The 19,623-nt window shown below is 44.8% G+C and overlaps 1 protein-coding gene across 2 annotated transcripts in view; it reads left to right on the top strand.

Annotated features, from left to right (window-relative positions):
- Positions 1-18,302, top strand: part of LOC116838398 (uncharacterized) — a 63,388-nt gene extending 45,086 nt beyond the window's left edge. The window contains exons 10-16 of one of the 2 annotated variants that reach the window (XM_032803542.2): positions 910-1,091; positions 1,985-2,102; positions 5,767-5,856; positions 13,565-13,684; positions 14,202-14,427; positions 14,855-14,988; positions 17,218-18,302. In XM_032803542.2, the coding sequence (XP_032659433.1) occupies positions 910-1,091; positions 1,985-2,102; positions 5,767-5,856; positions 13,565-13,684; positions 14,202-14,427; positions 14,855-14,988; positions 17,218-17,631 (1,284 nt within the window). In that variant the 3' untranslated portion in view covers positions 17,632-18,302. The remainder of the gene's footprint in view (positions 1-909; positions 1,092-1,984; positions 2,103-5,766; positions 5,857-13,564; positions 13,685-14,201; positions 14,428-14,854; positions 14,989-17,217) is intronic. The other variant, XM_032803539.2, reaches the window with a different exon arrangement.
- Positions 18,303-19,623: the final 1,321 nt, after the last annotated feature.

Genomic DNA, 19,623 nt, shown 5'->3' with positions numbered 1-19,623 from the left:
TGTTGCTAGGGTAAAAATCTTCCGACGAACGTGCACGCGGCGCGCACACACCTAACTGGAATGGATATGAGCAACACATCTCGAAGAACAACAGTTACAAAGGTGAGTAACCGTCTTTTTTTTTGGAATTGATGTTTTACACTCAGGCCCTCTTCACAGTACAAGCGAGTTTTTGTAAGCAGCTGGAAGAACTGTTAACCAGTCAGACGTAACACACCTGTGTTTGTGTCTGTGCAGACCTTTCTGCCATTGCAATCCCTTTTGTACATCTCCATCAGCAACACTGCTAAATTGTGTTTGTATTGGTACATTCTGCGAAAATCTGGGCAACTGTCTTTTATAGTGCCTCAGTAGGTTACAGAGTTCAGAAAAAACTCTGATTAATGTTAAATTTGGAAAATGGTTCACCACTGCTAGACACATGTAACTGTTATATAGCAACTCTGAAAGCCTAGGCACATAAATAGATTTGAAATTCTTTCCTTTTGCATTATCCAGCTGGAGCTTCCACTTAATATTTCTAAGGGCTTGTCTCAACTTACCAGGGGATCGACGCACGGTGATTGATCCACCGGGGGTCGATTTAGCGAATACATGCTAAATCGACCACCGATCGCTCTCCCGTCGACTCTGGTACTCTACTGGAACAAGAAGCATAAGGTAAGTCAATGGGACGGTTTCTCCCATCGATCTAGTGCGGTGTAAACACTGCAATAAGTCGACCTACGGTACGCTGGACCTAAGGTTATTCACGTAGCTGGAGTTGCATAACTTAGGTCAGCTTAGCCCCATAGTGTAGACCTGCTTTAAGTGTCACTCTGCCACTTAGACACCCATACAGATTTGGAGATTCTGAAACTAATCACTGCAGTTGTCCTGTAAACTGACTTTTTTCTTTCCATCCTTTAGTATGTAAAGAACTGCAATGCAGTATGGGTAGTAGCCAACATCACCAGAGCAGTGGATGATAAGACTGCCAAAGAAATGCTGAGTGAAAACTTGCGGAGGCAGCTACTCATGGATGGCCAATATGGGAGTTTAGCTTTTGTTTGTACTAAGACTGACAGCTTCAACGTTACAGAAATAATGAGGTAACTTCAACTCTTATGAGTCTGCTGCAGTAGCATGTCTTGCATGAGGTAGTGGTTGATCACTCAAGCTCTGTTAAATTGAGAACCTCTTCAGCAACTTGCCGGGGTACAAGAGATGCTCTTAACTTTTTCATAAAATGGGACAGATTACAAGTAGAGGTAGAATGTAGAGGTTATCCCACTGAGACTAAGGGCTTGCAAGTTACTGTGCAGCAAGCCAGAGTCTGACCCTCTTGCCCCATCCCCACCACATGAATTTTGTTGTATGCACCAATGTAGAATCATAGAACTGGAAGGGACCTCAAGAGGTCATCTAATCCAGTCCCCTGCACTCCATGTGTCACACATTACCTCCATATTTGTGCTCCCCTTACCAGCAGTAGGAGCTTGCAGCTGCAACACCCGGCTAGAGCCAGCTGCGCTCCCCACGCTGCCCAGTGGGAGCGGCAGGCCAGAGTGCAGCCCATGCGGCAGCGTGGCTGCAGGGGAGGGGGGACAGTGGGAGAGGGGCCAGGGACTAGGCTCCCCAGCTGGGAGCTCAGGGGCTGGGCAGTACGGTCCCATGGGCCGGATGTGGCCTGTGGGCCGTAGTTTGCCCACGTCTGCCCTATAGCATGAGGGCCCTAGATTATAGTGTGGTATGCAAACCAGTGAGCCATTGAACTCTCCTATCTGGGAAAGGTTTGCAAACAAAATGAGTGGCACAGGATTGTCAGATTTGTTCACAGTGAATTGCTGTTAGTAATCAAGCAATTAAAGCAGAATATCGTGTAATTCTTTTACAGCAAAAATATCCACTTAAAATCAAGTAGAATATTGGTGTGTGCAATGTCTATTTTTTGTAGTGGCTCACTTTTTTATAGCCTAACTTTTAAATGACCTGGATCTTGCAGTGATCTGGATTTAAGAGATGAAATCCAGCCCATAGAAAAATCACTGGAAGAGCTGGAAAATCAGCGGGTGCAAATGGAGATGGAGAAGGACACACTTTATGCTCAACTCCAGCAAGAGGTTGGTAATTATTTTCTGCCTCCTAGCACAAGACACTGGGTGGCAGATACGTTTGGGTCTGGAAACGGCCTCCAGGCAGTAGAAAATTATGTTTGTTAGTGGTTAAAACAGCTGTTATCCTCCAGCTACCTTCACCCCTGCCACTCAGACTCCGATGGGCTGTATTTCAAACCTGGAGAAAGGCTTGTTATAGTTAGTTATTCCAGTGTGGAGAAAAGGAGAATGGATAATTCAGAGATCACATATGAAGAAAATCTGACTCAAACCTTGGGAGCAGCACAATAAGAGGAGATGTAGGGGATCCTCAGCTCTCAGACTGCCAGGTTACAGAGGAAAATGCTCTTAGATCTAGTCCATCACCCAGGAGACAGTGCTGAACTGTACCCTACAATATGTTCCTCCAGTGTTTTGCCCTGTATGGTTTGAAACAGCCTAAGCAACAGAGCTTCCTCTTCTCTTGGAAGGCTATTCCGTAGTCTAAATATGAACGGAAGTTAGGCGTTGTACTTCATTTGTGATAGGTCAAGAGAGACTTAGGCCTGGTCTACACTACACGTTTAAACTGATTTTAGCAGTGTTAAGCTGATTTAACGCTGCACCCTTCCACACAACAAGGTCCTTTATATCGGTTTCTGTACTCCTCTCTGATGAGAGGAGTAGCGCTGAAATCGGTATTACCATATCGGATTAGGGTTAGTGTGGCCGCAAATTGACAGTATTGGCCTCTGGGCGGTATCCCACAGTGCACCATTGTGACTGCTCTGGACAGCATCCGAACTCGGAGCCACTGGCAGGTAAAACAGGAAGCCCGCGAAACTTTGAATTTCATTCTGTTTGCCAGCATGAGTTCTATCAGCACGGGCGGTGCGTCCTAAATCCAAAAGGCTCCACATAGGCCTAGGGAGATACTGGATCTGATCGCTGTTGGGGCAGACAAATCTGTTCTATCACACTACTACAGAAGACGAAATGCCAAGATTTGAAAAAAACATTCCAGCTACGACAGACAGCGTCCACACGCACAGTGCTGGTGACAAGCGTAACAGAAAATCCAAAGAATCAAATGGACGCTCATGAGGGAGGGAGGGGGTTACTGAGGACTCCATCTTCCCACGTCCCCACGGTCTCCGAAAAGCATCTGCTTCTTGGCTGCTCCAATGCCTGTAGGTCAACACAGTTGTCTGGGTGTTCAGGGTATAATTATCAATTAACCCCCCCTCCCCCCCTGAAAGAAAAGGAAAAAATGTTCTTGATTTTTCATATGTACCTATGCTACTGCATGCCTGTAGATTGGTGCTGCGGCAACGCAATAGCAGCATCCTCTCCCCTCCCCGCCCCGGGGCATGCAAAAGCGACTGACCCGTCCTTTCAGTCATCATCCGTGAGTGCTCCTGGCTGCCTCAGATGAGCTCGGCCAGGCGCCGGTAAAAAATGGATGATTTCCCTGTCATTCGCGGTAGCTGTACAAACGGCTCGATAACGTCCCATCATAGCAATGGGGCTGGTTCCATCGAGGCCCCCCCCTTTGCATGTCAAAGAAAAAGATTTCTGATACTGCCTGGACTATCAGGATTCAGTGGCGGAGTGCTGGGGCTTTCTCCCCCGCTACGTATATATGTCCACTGCTGCTGACTGATTCATAGCAGCTGGAGGATGCCTGCCCCCTCATTTTTCTCACTAAAAGTCATGTTCGTTATTCCTGCGATTCTTGTATTATCTTCATACACTGGGAAATGGGACATGCATGGGTAGCCCAAGAAAGTGTTGGGGAGAGGATCAACAGGCGGGGTTGTTGCAGGCACCTCCCCGTTGAATGGCATGCAGCTCATCATTTCTGCGGGTAATCGTAGACATGGGCGCCGTTTGCCCTCTTGGTTCCTGGTTGGGGAGAAGGGAATCACATGCGTAGACTGGTTCGGAGCCTGTGGTGAACTGTGACCAGAGACACAATCCCCAAGCGTGTGAATGGCATGCAGCTCATCATTAATCGTGCTGGGATCTGATCATTTTGTGGCGACTGATTGTCGCTCTCTGTTGTATCTCTGATACATCTCTGTCTCTTCTAGTTACAGCTCTGCCCCTTTCTAGACCAGGACTGATCTATTTGTTAGACCAAAACTAGAGGGATTGACTCGGGAGTTGCTTCCATTTTTGTCTGTTCTCGCCGTCCGGCGAGCCTCAAGCTTAAGGCATCCAGGAGCACCCATGACATCAGAGATGTACAGAAGACTGATAACGTCATCTCATTCACAGTTTACACGTGGCACACAGACGCGTACCAAACGACTGGTAACCTCTGCTGCCTTGCAATGGCAAATGAATGCTGCTGTGTAGCGCTGCAGTACTGCCTCTGTCAGTGGCATCCAGTACACATATGGTGGCAGTGACAAAAGGCAAAACAGGCTCCATGGTTGCCATGCTATGGCGTCTGCCAGGACAATCCAGGGAAGAAGGACGCGAAATGATTGTCTGCCATTGCTTTCACGGAGGAAGGAATGAGTGATGACACTTACCGAGAATCACCCGTGACCACTGTTTCTGCACCATCATGCATTGGGATCTCAACCCAGAATTCCAATGAGCGGGGGCGACTGCAGGAACTATGGGATAGCTATGGGATAGCTACCCACAGTGCAACGCTCCAGAAATCGACGCTAGCCTCGGTGCATGGATGCACACCGCCAAATTAATGTGCTTAGTATGGCAACATGCACTCGACTTTATACAATCTGTTTTACAAAGCCGGTTTATGTAAAATCGGAATAATCCCGTAGTGTAGACATACCCTAAAATAGCTATTGCAGTGGATGGATGGATGAAAATTCTGACTCAATACTAGGATTTGTTATTGCTGATATATATTGTGCAACTAACTATTTGAAACCATCAGACTGTGCTCAAGTCTATATGTCCTATCCCTGTAACCCCTTTCCTACCTTACCCATGTTTTCCTGTTTAGTTACTCATTTCTTTTATCTAGTCTTAATCTGTAAACTCTTCAGATCAGGGTTTGTCTCTTACTATGTATTAATATAGCACTCAGTACAACAAGGCCCCAATCCTGATTTGCTACAAAATAATACTAAGAATTATTAACATACAGTGATAGTTAGATTAATTTTATTCACTTGAAAACAGTGGTACGATTGTATAGGGACCTTTTATAGAGAAAATAAACAAATTAACTATGCCTCAAGAGTTTGGAGCCAAGCTTACATGCGTGTCTTCTCTTCTTGTGTCATGTCCTCAGGCAAAATGAGTAGAGAGGCTTACACAAAAGGTAGCCTCTCGTCTTTTACTTGTCTTTTACTTAATCTCAATTTTATCACTATAACATTGATGTGGAGTGCCAGTCACTGCTGTGCTTGGGTGTGATGAGTCTTGAGGACTCCCTCAATGTTCTCTTCTGGAAATGTCAGTGATTTGTGCAGTAGAAAGCTTTGTTGTGTTCAGTTGTGTCTAGCCAGATGTTTCTAGTTCATGGAATTTTTCTGATTTAAACACGCCCCCCTCCCTCCCAACCTTAGGAAATATCACTTTTTAAAAAACTCATAAAACCCATTAAGGTCTAGATTACCTATAGGGGACAGCCTGGTGATTGGAATAGTGTGGAACTTTAAATTTCTAATGTTTTTAATGCTTCCAGTATTCTGTTCTTTTATAGCAGCAACAGCAAGGACCTGGAGCAGAAAATCCAGCCTCATTCCAGAAAGAAAATGATCTTAGGAAGAAAATCCTAGAGAAGGAATTCAGAGTGAGTGTCCTTGGGAGCCATGATCTGACCAACTTTTTGCTCAAACGAGGAAATGTGGATTCTTCTTTAAGTGATGGTCCCTAACATGTTCCACTGTGGGTTATGCATGCGTACCATGTGACTGGAGCTGGAGAATTTGAAAGTACTGTCCACTGGTCTGCACATGTGCCCTAGCACACTTCATGTTTCTGATAGTGGATAAAAGGTGGGGCAGATCAACCGCCTCTCCAGTTCCTTCTCACCACTGCATGAGCCAGGTCGGAATCTCTCTGTCCATAGCTTTGGCTTCATCCCTTAAGATATTAATTAGCTTTGTAAATTAGTTTTTAGCGCCTTGTACAGTTAATAATTTTAGTGTTTTCATAGTTTTGTAGTGCTAGATTAATTTTAGGGGGAACACTTCCCTTCCCCCTAATGCCCCATGTGGATACTGGACTGAGCCCAGGACTCAGGGCTTCAAACTATGTTTCCTGCCTGCAATCCTTCTTTGTCAGTGACAGCCACTATGCCTATATTGCTTTGGGGAAGCTCACATTGCTTCCCCAAAGCAATGTGAGGTGCAGTATCTGCCACTCATTCCCCAGCTGTACCTGGGAAGGGCAGGAACTCCACTTTTGAAAACACCTCCAAGGAAAAGACTGCAAGCCTTCAGTTGGACCCAGACTGGAGAAACCTCTGTACATCAGCTGGACTAAGCAAGGCAGAGGCTTCCTGCTGCGAAGTCTGATACTGATGCCAGAGATGCTACCCCCATAGACCCCCTGGCAGGATCTTCTCAGGAACCCAGGAGGCATTTTCATATGCCTGAGACTGTCTTCCGCAAAATCCACTTCAGAGGCATCGGATTTGACTCTAAAGAGCTCAGCACCTCAGCGCAAGAGGACTTACAGTAGAACCTCAGTTACTAGCACCTTGGGAATGGAGGTTGTTCATAACTCTGAACAAAACATTATGGTGGTTCTTTCAAAAGTTTGCAACTGAACATTAACTTAATACAGCTTTGAAACTTTACTATGGAGAAGAAAAATCCAGCTTTTAACCATCTTTATTTAAATGAAGCAAGCACAGAAACAGTTCCTCACCTTGTCAAGTCTTTTTTTAGTAGTCTGCATTTAACATAGTACTGTACTGTATTTGCTTTTTTGGGGAGGTTAGAGGAGGGGCTCGGCTTCTGCCTGATAGTGTACTTATGATTCCAAATGAGATGTATGGTTGAAGGGTCAGTTTGTAACTCTGAGGTTCTACTGTGGTACATCTTAAGTCCCAGAGGCTTAACAAGAAAGTCCATAAACATCAAGCTCCATAATTACTGGAAAGCAATCAGCCTGTATTGTTCTCGGCACCTCCCAGACCTCAGGATCTGTTGGCTCTGCCAAAGACAATTCACCTCCTACTTGAGGCACAGTCTTTGACAGCACTCTCTCCAACTCCTTGCTTACAGTCCCCCAGCCTGAAGCAAGTACTCACCAGCAACCACACATCACTGAACAAAAACACTAACCCAGGAACCTGTCCTTGCAACAATGCCAACTCTGTCCACATATCTATTCAGGGGACACCATCAGAGGACCTAATCACATCAGCCATACCATCAGGGGCTCATTCACCTGCACATGTACCAATGTGATATGTGCCAACAGTGCCCCTCTGCTATGTACATTGGCCAAACCAGACAGTCTCTCTGCAAAAGAATTATGGACACAAATCTGATATCAGGAATCATGATACTCAAAAACCAGTAGGAGAACACTTTAACCTGTCTGGTCATTGAATGACGGACCTGCGGGTGGCAATTTTGCAACAGAAAAACTTCAAAAACAGACGCCAGCGAGAAACTGCTGAGTTGGAATTGGTATGCAAGCTAGATACAATCAACTTAGGCTTAAATAGGGACTGGGAATGGCTGGGCCATTACAAACATTGAATCTATCTCCCCTTGTAAGTATTCTCACACTTCTTATCAAACTGTCTGTACTGGTCTATCTTGATTATCACTTCAAAAGTTTTTTTTCTCTTACTTAATTGACCTCTGAGTTGGTTAGACAACTCCCACCTTTTCGTGCTTTCTATATGTGTATATATATCTCCTCAATATATGTTCCATTCTATGCAGCCGAAGAAGTGGGCTGTAGCCCACAAAAGCATATACTCAAATAAATTTGTTAGTCTCTAAGTTGCCACAAGTACTCCTGTTCTTTTTGCGGATGCAAACTAACACGGCTGCTACTCTGAAACTTCTCCAGCTCTGATATTCCAGACAAAGGCAACAACTCTTATACTGGGGAGAACTGAGTCCCAGGCCGCTCCACAGGACATCTTCGTACTCCTGGATCTGGCATCTCCTCCATTGGGTCTGTTCCTTTCCAGAAATGTTATAATACCGGCTGGAAATCAACAGCTCAGAGAAATTTATTGCCTGTTCCTTCCTCAAGATACAACTTTCCTTCAGCGGCACCACCTCTGGAACAGGAATCGGCTTTCTCCTCATCAGGAGACTTCAGACCACCTGAGGAACCTGTGTTTCCTTACCCACGTATCCTTCACCACTCAAAAGAGTTACACCTTCTTGGGACCAACTTCCGCATTTAGCTTGGAGCCACTGGCACTTCATGCCATTGAGGCTTCCATGTCCCCCTTTTAACCCTTCCTACTGGCCATATTGGGGGCCCTGGGACTAGTACCGCTCTGCAGAGTGTCTCAAGTCTACTAGGGAGTCACTCCTTGCCTCCTGTTGATGGAGAGACTGATCCCCCACCCCACCCCCCCAGATCCTTCAGAGGAGGAAGAGCAATATGCACTGGATCCAGCGGTTCTGCCAGAACCAGCAAGACTGCTATCTTTGTCTCTGGATGAAGCAGTAACCCTCATGTCTCCCTCCCTCCCCCCAGTGAATTCAGGCAGTTCTAGGATCTTCATTATAGGGTTGCTGGAGAACTACAGATTCCTCATGAATAGTTCCAGGAATCCCAGCACAAACTCCTTGACATCCTCCACCCATCTGGATCCAACAAAATAGTGCTCCCCATAAACTAAGCTATAATGGAGCCAATGAAGGCTGTTTGGCACATTCCTGCCAGCTGTGCTTCCATTCCCAACTGGATGGAAAAATTTGCGCCAGCCAAAGGGGCTGAAATTTTGTTTTCTCACCCTCCTCCCAAGTCTTTGGTTTAGGCAGCTTCTGAAAAGGCTAGGCAGCAACACCCACAGTCTGCTCCTGCAGTCGAAGAGAGTATGTGCCCAGACTTATTGGGGAGAAAGGTCGTCTTGTCATCTGATATCCAGTTCAGGATAGCCAACTGCCAGCCATTAATGGTCAAGTATGACTTCCTGAACTACTCTAAGTTCGCGGAGTTCACTGACAGTCTTCCACAACAGGATAGAGTTTGTTTCCAGACATTGATAGACAGAGTCAAACTAAGAGTCAGGACTTCCCTCCAATACAGAGTTGATGCCATTGACGTATCCTCTAGAGCCATGGCTACTACCATTGTCTGGTGCAGTCATAGCATGTGTCAAGTTCCCTTGAGAGGTCCAGAATACTATGGAGGAACTCCCCTTCAATGAATTACAATTAGTCAGTCAGAAGATGGATGAATTCCTCAGTAGTTTGAAGGACTCTAGGGCTATCCTCCACCCTTTGGGGACATATACACCTGCTCCCAAGAGAAAGTTCCATTGACAATCATCTAGAACTAGACATGTAGCTCAACAGTTTTTTTTCATCAGATGCCCTGTGGAACAGAATGTTCAAAGGACTCGCTTCCCTGCACCGGCAACAGGCTTGACCTCCCAGTCTCAACCACCCAGTGAGGCACAATTTTTGAAGGGACCATACAAGCGGTGAACCACTAGGCCAAACATTGTCCGACTTTCACATGCCATTTGTAGCTTGTCTGGCACTCTCTCAACCTCTAGAATGTAGTAACAGACCAGTGGGTGCTGAACGTCATCTGCACTGGCTATATGATTGAGTTTGCATTCCTACCTCCTCCACAACCCCCTTCTCCTCCCTCCATTAGGGACTACTCTCACAAGACTATTCTCAAGCAAGAGGTGGACTGCCTATCAGAGGGAGGAGTGATAGAACATATCCCCGCTAGATACCAAGGAGCAGCTCTTACTTGACTGACTTTTTTTATAACCCAAAAGAAGGGCCTATGGAGACCAGTTCTCAACCTCCACCACCTCAGTCACTTCGTTCGTAAACTCAAGATTTGTATGGTCACGCAGACCTCTGTATTATGATCCCAAAAAAGAACATGTGGTTTACAGCTCTTAATATGAAGGACATCTACTTTCATGTAGATATTCATCTTGTTCACAGATGCTTCCTCAGATTCATGATGGGGCTGACCATTTTCATTACAGAGTGCTTCCTTTTGGCATAGTGACCACCCCCAGAATCCTTTACCTTGACACCTAGCTCCTTATTGGTAAATCATGCCAGAAGGCCCATGCGTCAACTCTACTGATGCTACACTTCCTCTTCAACCTAATAGCTTTCTGTGGCAGGCTAACCATCCTTGTGGAAGGGGGAAAGTGGTAGATGTAGTTTATCTTGACTTTAGTGAGGCTTTTGATCCTGTCTTGTATGACCTTCTCCTAAACAAACTAGGAAATACATCTAGATGGAGCTACTATAAGATGAATGCATAACTGGTTGGAAAACTGCTGCCAGAGAGTAGTTATCAGTGGTTCACAATCCAGCTGGAAGGGGACATCAAGTAGGGTCCCATAGGGATGAGTTCCGAGTCCAGTTTGGTTCAAAAATTTTCATTGATGTTTCAGCTAATGGCACAGAGAGTACACTTATAAAGTTTGCGGGCGATACCAAGCTGGGAGGGGTTGGAAGTGTTTTGGAGGATAAGATTAAAATTCAAAACAATCTGGACAAACTGGAGAAATGGTCCGAAGTAAATAGGATGAAATTCAATAAGGACAAATGCAAAGTGCTCCACTTAGGAAGGAACAATCTGTAGCATGCATACAAAATGGGAAGTGACTGCCTAGGAAGGAGTACTGCAGAAAGGGATCTGGGGGGTCACAGTGAATCACAAGCTAAATATGAGTCAACAGTATAACATGGTAGCAAAAAAAGCGAACATTATCCTGGGATGTATCGGCAGGAGTGTTTGTAAGCAAGACACGAAAAGTGATTCTTCCACTCCCCTCTACTCTGCTGATTAGGCCTCAACTAGAGTATTGTGTCCAGTTCTGGGCGCCACATTTCAGGAAAGATGTGGACAAATTGGAGAGAATCTAAAGAAGAGAAACAAAAATGATTAAAGGTCTAGAAGACATGACCTGTGAGGAAAGATTGAAAAAAATGGGTTTGTTTAGGCTGGAAAGGAGAAGACTGGGAGGGGACAAATTTTTCTTAACTTCTGAGGGTAGGACAAGAAGCAATGGGCTTAAATTGCAGCAAGAGAGGTTTAGGTTGGACATTAGGAAAAACTTCCTGTCAAGGTGGTGAAGCACTGGAATAAATTGCCTAGGGAGGTTGTGGAATCTCCATCATTGGGGATTTTTAAGAGCAGGTTAGACAAACCACTGTCAGGGATGGTCTAGATAATACTTAGTCCTGCCATGAGTGCAGGGGACTGGACTAGATGGCCTCTCGGGTCCCTTTCAATCCTGTGATTCGATGACCCTCAGGGAAGAATCAGTGTAAACACTGAAAAAACATTCTCACCCTCCAAAATCCAGTAGGACAGGCCACAGGTTATCCTGATCACTCTACTGGTCCAGACAGTTTTGGTTTCTGAATTTTCTGCACATGTCATTCTGAATGCCAATCATCCTCCCAACGCTCTCCAGACTCCTGACTCAGCAGAATGGCAAGATCAAACACCCCAATCTACATTTTCTTCATCTCAGGGCTTGATTTTTGGATGGATGTCGTTCTTGAAACATGCATGTTCTGCAGTCATACGAGACGTACTTTCTAATGGTAGGAAGAATTCCACTAGATGATTCCTCCTGGCTAAGTGGAGAGATTTTTCTTCTTGGGCACCTCAGATATCTCTCATTTTAGACTATACCTTTTCTCTAAAGATGTCAGGCCTATCCATCAGCTTCTTGTGAGTCCACCTGGCAGTGATTAGTGCATACTGTCCTTTTGAGGGCTACTTGGTCTTTGCTCACCCATTGACCACCAGATTTTGGAAAGGCCTTCTTGGAACCTTTCTGACTGTTCACAAGCCTACCCTTGAGTGGGACTTGAACCTTGTTCTCTCAGCATTTACAAGGTCATACTTCAAACCTTTAGCTTCCTGCTCCATGTCTCTTCTTTCCATGAAAGTCACTTTGATCGAATCATAGAATATCAGGGTTGGAAGGGACCTCAGGAGGTCATCTAATCCAAGCCCCTGCTCAAATCAGGACCAATCCCCAAGTAAATCATCCCAGCCAGGGCTTTGTCAAGCCTGACCTTAAAAACTCCTAAGGAAGGAGATTGCACCACCTCCTTAGGTAACCCATTCCAGTGTTTTATCACCCTCCTAGTGAAATAGTTTTTCCTAATATCCAACCTAGACTTCCCCCTTTGCAACTTGAGACCTTTATCACCTCAGCCAGAAGGGTTGGCGAACTTGGACTGATGATGGCGGATTCTCCTTACGCTGCATTCTATAAAGAAAGTTTTATGTTTACACCCCAAATTCACTCCCAAGGTTGTCTTGGAATTTCACTTGGACCATTCAATCCACTTACCTGTACTCTTCCCTAAACCGCACACTTCCTCAGAGGGACAGAGACTCCACACCCTCAATGTCTGGCAGGCCTTAGGTAAAACTACACAGAACGAGACCAATCAGGAAGTCCCCAAGACTATTTGTTGCTATAACAGAAAGACTCAGGGGACAAGCGATCTTGACTCACAGGATCTCCAAATGGATCTCGGGCTGCATTCTACAGTTACCAAATATTGAGCCTCTCTCCCACATGGGGGATGAGCTCATTCCACGAGAGCACAAGCTGCAACTATGGCATCTCTTTAGGATGTAATCCTCCTTGATATCTATAATCTATCCACGTGGGACACTGTTCACATCTTTACATGCCACTGCCCTAGTCCAGGAATCTTCTGCTGATGCCTCCTTTGGAACAGCAATCCTTTGCTCAGCCCTATCATCAAGATCCTCGCACTCTCTTCCTACTTAAGTACTGCTTGTTAATTACCCACATTGGAATACAATAGGGACCATCACTCTAAGAAGAGGAGGTTGCTTACTTATAACTAGAGGTTCTTTGAGATGTGTGGTCCCTATTCAGCTATCTGCTCTCCTTTCTCTCTGCTTTGGATCTCCTCCGGTTCACAGTGGAGAAGGAACTGGAGAGGCGGTTGGTCCACCTTGTTCTTTATCACCTTGGTTGGAGAGACAAGGTGATCCAGGGGGCATGCATGGACCAGTGAACACTACTTTCAAATTCTCCAGTTCCAGGAGCATAGTGCACATGCGTAACCCACAGTAGAATACAGATAGAGACCACACATCTTGAAGAACGTCCAGGTGTCAGTCAGTAACCTCCTGTTCCTTTGGCAACCTTGTCATTCGTGACCCTGAACAGCAGTGACATTCCAATCAAACAACAATGTGCAGGTCACATGCAGCTTCAGCTTTTGGGTGCAGCTGGAACTTTGGTTTTTTTTAAATGATATTGCCTGTTCTGGGTATAATCTCATTTCTCCCCTTTCTCCTTTACTTAGATTAGTAATTTGCAAAGAGAGAAAGATATGAAGCTTCGTGACATTAGTCTGATCTGCGTTCAGTCCCGAAATAGGTTTTCCAAACAGCGGATTTGGGTGGATTTCAACAACGGCCTTCAGGTAGGAATCCATGGGAACACCACCTCTGTCTCTGCAGAAGGCGGCAGCACTTCTGGCCCACCATCTGGATTTCGCTGCTCTTACATTGTCAGTGGATGCAGTGAACCAGAACTGAAATCTGATATGTCAGCCTTCAAGAAAAGTTAAAGGGAATCCATATGTTTTTGGTGCTACCACTCCTTTAATCTGAATCGCTGATGTTTCTATATGTACTACAAACGAATGGTTAGGGCACCTTTTTAATGAGAAGCACGTTATCTAGTAGAGGGCAACTCTATGTTCTTGTTTGTCTAATTTCAGGAGACGTCGTACATTCACCCATACATTGCCATTATGACTTTCTGAATAACACAAGCCAGAGAACGACACCAAATGCAGCTTCTGGCTGAACTAGTGCACATCTCTTAGAAAGACAAGAAATGCTCATTTGGTGTCTAACTAGATTTTAGCTAAAGCCTCTGCAATTGATCAAGTCTACTTTGAGTAGAGGTGCAATGGAGGCTGTTCTTTGTTTCAGGAAATGAGAAGAAAAGCAGCATTTGCTGAGGATGATGAAGATGAAGAAGAAGAGGAGACTGAGGATGAAGAGTTAGCTACTTCAGACACAAGTGACCCTGGTGAAGTTGAATCCCAGCATGGGAAACTTCAGGTTTTCACAGTCAGCTCTACAGAATATCTAAAATTGCATGGAAAACTGCTCCGAGATGGGCAGCCACAAGTATTCCACAATGAGGAGGATACAGGTATTAACACCTGCTAACTTGAGCTCAGATATCCTGCTGCTGAGTTAGCGATCTGTTGGCTTGATTGCTCACTGAAACAGTGTTCCGCCCCCCTGTAACTTTGAGGTCAGTTTCAGTGTGTTCTCCGGGGTTCATGGCCAATAGGCATTACAGCTATCACTTTTGTTTTATATCTTATTTAAAAATGTGTCTGCATCAAGTTCTGACAGTTTTTACAACAAAATGTTTCCCATCACTGTTTTCCTAGTCCTCTTCTCCAAGTCTTCCTTTTCATATTTTGTCTGATAACTAGGTGTTTGTACAAAGCCTGGCACAGTGGGGTCCTGATTATGATTGAGGACTCTTGAGTGCTAATGTAACATAAATAATTTCTGAGGAAGAGGGTCCATGCAGGGAAATGGTCATGTTCTCTTGTCTCTTGGTCCAGAAATACCAGCTCTAAAGAAGTTTGCCATTCACACGGCCTTGCAGCATAGCATGGTGGCAACAGAGAAGGTGATCAGAAATGTGGCTCGTGTCATAAGTCAAGTGGTCAATTATCTGACCAATCAGAGAGCAGAGGTAAGCATACGCTAACATTTTTAACTTCCTTTCATTTGGGTTGAGCAACTATCAAAAGTTCCCTCAAAACTGATAGGTATTTGCAAATGCATAATATAGAATAGGCCAGGGGTTCTCAAACTTCATTTTACCATGACCCCCTCCTGATAACAAAAATTACTACACAACCCCAGGAGGAGGCACTGAAGCCTGAGCCCTACAGTCCCAGGCAATATGTCTATTCCAGCGGTTCTCGAACTGTGGGTTGGGACCCTAAACTGAGTCATGACTCTGTTTTAACGGAGTCACCAGGGATGGCATTAGACTACTGGAGCCTGAGCCTCACCTCCCGGGGCCAAAACCAAAACCTGATCCCCATTGCCCTGGCCGGGGGGGCCAAAGCCGAAACCTAAGGGCTTCAGCCCCAGGTCGGGGGCCGTTTCCTGAGCCCTGCCAACCAGGGTTGAAGCCCTGGGGCTCTGGCTTCAGCCCTAAGTGGTAGGACTCGGGCTCCAGCTTCAGCCCTGGGCCCCAGCAAGTTTAACGCCATCCCTGGTGACTCCATTAAAATGGGGTCGTGACCCAGTTTGGCGTCCCGACTCAGTTTGAGAACGACTGGAATAGACACATTCTAGTGATTTGTGCGGACCCTGGGTTTATTGCATGATGCTGCTGTCCTGGGTCCTACTCAGGATGGAGAAGAAATGCTGGAATGGCAGCCAGCAAAATGACAGCATGGCCTAGTAGACTCCTGCTTAATAACATACATATTTAGGAAACTGAAGAGACTCTTCTTACTTCTCCTCTCTCTTTGCAGCATAAGCCCTGAGTTTCTCTCTTTAAAACACAAAGATTAATTTTAACTTGTTTAATGCATTTCACGTTGACTGACTAGTACCTAATCCGAATGGAACTCTTCTGCGACAGCAGTGATGGCAGACAATGAGCAGTCATTAGTATGAACCAAAGACAAACTCGTACATGAGAAAAAATTGTAATTACAGTAGAACCTCAGAATTACGAACACCTCGGGAATGGAGGTTGTTTGTAACACTGAGATGTTCGTAACTCTGAACAAAACATTACCGTTCTTTCAACAGTATGCACCTGAGCATTGACTTAATACCGCTTTGAAACTTTACTGTGCAGAAGAAAAATGCTGCTTTCCCTTGATTTTATTTTTTAGTAATTTAACAGTGCTGTACTTGTTTTTGTTTTTTTTTTTGGAGAGAGGGCGGCGGGGCGGGCGGGTCCTCTGCTATTGCCTGGTTGTGTACTTCTGATTCCAAATGAGGTGTTGACTGGTCAGTTGGTAACTCTGAGATACTACTGTATGCCATTGTTCTTGGTCCAGTACTGACCTATGAAGCGTACTTGTTAGATGGGTTCCATAGGGTCACTTTGTAGCAGAGGGAGGAAAGCGAAGGTATTTAATCAGGGGATGCCAGAGTGCATTCTCTGAGCCATATCCAGCTCCAAAAATTCTGAAGTGCAGCCTGTGGCCACTTTACTGTTCTTACTATGGAGTTTTGGCCAGAAGACGCCAGGTCCTAGAGTATGAGGTGTGGCGTGAATGCTTGGCTCAGTGTGAATCACTTCTGGCTGGTTTCTGTAGGCTGTACCTCTTTCTTAAAGATGTGGGTGGCTAAGGAGCTGTAGCTCTTTGGCTCATGACATCATGCTGCCTTTGAGTGTAGTGCAGAGTGCCCACATATCTGATGTGTGCATGCTTTTATGATCTTCCACTGGAGAGATTTGGAGACTTATTGGATGTAGGTTTGTATGCAGTGTTGTAGCTGCGACGGTCCCAGGATATTAGAGACAAGGTGAGTGCAGTAATATTTTTTATTGGACCAGCTTCTGTTCGTGAGAGAGACAAGGTTTTGAACTTATCTGAAGACGAGCTCTGTGTAGTTAAGAAGCTTGTCTTGCTCACCAACAGGTAGAAGATATTACTGCATCCAACTTGTCTCTGGATGTAGATCTAGTAGGCCAGCAGAGCTGTGGGTTCTGTACGAAGTTAGTCTCAGTCATGTTCTTTAATTCTTCTATGTCCTACTTAGCCAGCATCCAGTGACCTGATGCAATGTAGCAGGAGGCCCACGTTGATTGCTTGCATTGTGTGCAGGTCTCTGGATGCTTCTGAAGCATCTGGCAGAGCTCAGCAGGGATGTAGATGGCCTCGTGTACCTGTTGCACTTAGAGCTTTTTACGTTACCCTGTTAGGGTCTTCTCTTGTTTGCCTTTCAGGACAGTTCTCACCAGGCTCAGGTCCAAGAAATCGTGCAGGAGTGCCTGTCAAGACTACCCATGCTCCTTCAGGAGGCAGTGGAAGACAGCCTCCATGATATCCAGTACTATTTTTCTGTCCTCGTTCTCGCCAATCTAAAGAGAGGAGCCAGAAGGGCAGAGGAGCTGTGCGAAGACAAAGTCAGAAGTTGGGGTTTACCTGTAAGATACATGCTTTTGCTTGCCAAACCCTCTCCTATGCTGTCACTTGCAACACCCTTGCCACTGTGCCTGCCTCTCAAGCCTGGTGCTGCCTTTCACTGCTCTTTCCTTCTGCACTTACATTATAGTACCCCTGTGCTTTCCATGTACTGTGTTCTGTACAAAGTCAAGTATAAAATGATGCTAATGCTGATCTATGTTGGAGGTCTGTGATGAGGACTATCTAGTGTGTTTTTGCATCACTCTAAAAATGCTATGTAACTGGGATGGGGTGTTGGTAGTGGTAGTTTCAGGAAAGAATCTACGCATCAGAGTGGGCTCCACCGAAACCAAAATGGAACCAGATTGCCGGCACTTAAAATTAAAAAGGTTGTAGAGCAGTTTTTAAACTAAGGGCTGGGGGGAAGCTGACAGGTGCGGAGGAGCATATGGTTCAGACAGAGACATCACTTAGGGGAGGATCTGTTAATGGATATTCTCTGTATCCTTGTAAGGAGGAGAGGATGGATGATAAAATATGAGTAGGATTTGATGAGAAACAGTCAAATGAAAAAGCATCCCATTCAGACAGCTAAAAACTGTCAGTTTTTAAGTGCTTGTATACAAATACTAGAAGTCTATAAATAATAAGATGGGTGAACTAAAGTGCCTCGTATTAAATGAGGATATTGATATAATAGGCATAACTTGGTGGAACAAGGATAATCGATGGGACACAGTAATACCAGAGTACAAAATATATATCAGAAGGACAGAACAGGACATGCTGGTGGGGGAGTGGCACTATATGTGAAAGTGTAGAATCAAATGAAGTAAAAATCTTAAATGAACCAAACTGTACCATAGACTCTCTGTGGATAGTAATTCCATGCTTCAATAATAAGACTATAGCAGTGGGGATATACTATCGGCCACCTGACCAGGATGATGCTAGTGACTATGAAATGCTCAGGGAGATTAGAGAGGCTATAAAAATCAAAAACTCCATATTAATAATGGGGGGTTTCAGCTATCCCCGTATTGACTGGCTACATTTCACCTCAGGATGGGATGCAGAAATAAAGTTTCTTGACACCTTGAATGACTACTTCTTGAAGCAGCTAGTCCTGGAACCCGCAAGAGGAGAGGCAATTCTTGATTTAGTTCTAAGTGGAGGACAGGATCAGGTCCAAGAGGTGACTATAGTTGAACTGCTTGGTAGTAGAGACCATAATATAATTAAATTTAACATCCCTGTGGCGGGGAAAACACCACAACAGCCCAACACTATAGCATTTAATTTCAGAAAGGGGAACTACACAAAAATGAGGAAGTTAGTTAAACAGAAATTAAAAGGAACAGCGCAAAAAGTGAAATCCCTGCAAACTGCGTGGAAACTTTTTAAAGACACCATAATAGAAGCTCAACTTAAATGTATACCCCAAATTAAAAAACATAGAGAACCAAAAAAGTGCAACTGTGGTTAAACAACAAAGTAAAAGAAGCAGTGAGAGGCAAAAAGGCATCCTTTAAAATGTGGAAGTTGAATCCTATTGAGGAAAATAAAAAGGAGCATAAACTCTGGCAAATGAAGTGTCAAAATACAATTAGGAAGGCCAAAAAAGAATTTGAAGGGAAAAGCTAGCCAAAGACTCAAAGTAAAAGCAAAAAAATTTTTTAACTACATCAGAAGCAGGAGCCTGCTAACAACCAGTGGGGCCATGATTGAGATTCTAAAGGGGAACTCAAGGCCGATAAAGCCATTGAGGAAAAATTAAATGAATTCTTTGCATCTGTCTTCACGGCTGAGGATGTCAGGGAGATTCCCAAACCTGAGCTGGCTTTTGTAGGTGACAAATCTGAGGAACTGTCCCAGACTGAGGTTTCACAGAGGAGGTTTTGGAACAAATTGATAAACTAAACAGTAATAAGTCACCAGGTATTCACCCAAGAGTTCTAAAGACACTCAAATGTGAAATTGCAGAACTACTAAATGTGGTATATAACTTATCATTTTAATCTGCTTCTGTACCAGATGACTGGAGGGTAGCTAATGTGATGCCAATTTTTAAAAAAGGCTCCAGAGGTGCTCCTGGCAATTACAGGGCAGTAAGCCTAACTTAAGTACCAGGCAAACTGGTTGAAACTATAGTAAAGAATAGAATTATCAGACACGCAGATGAATATGATTTGTTGGGGAAGAGTCAACATGGTTTTTGTAAAGGG

Source organism: Chelonoidis abingdonii, chromosome 2 (genome assembly GCF_003597395.2).
Source record: "Chelonoidis abingdonii isolate Lonesome George chromosome 2, CheloAbing_2.0, whole genome shotgun sequence".
NCBI lineage: Eukaryota > Metazoa > Chordata > Testudines > Testudinidae > Chelonoidis > Chelonoidis abingdonii.
The sequence above is the reverse complement of the archived record's forward strand: the minus strand, read 5'-3'. Positions and strand labels throughout refer to the sequence as shown.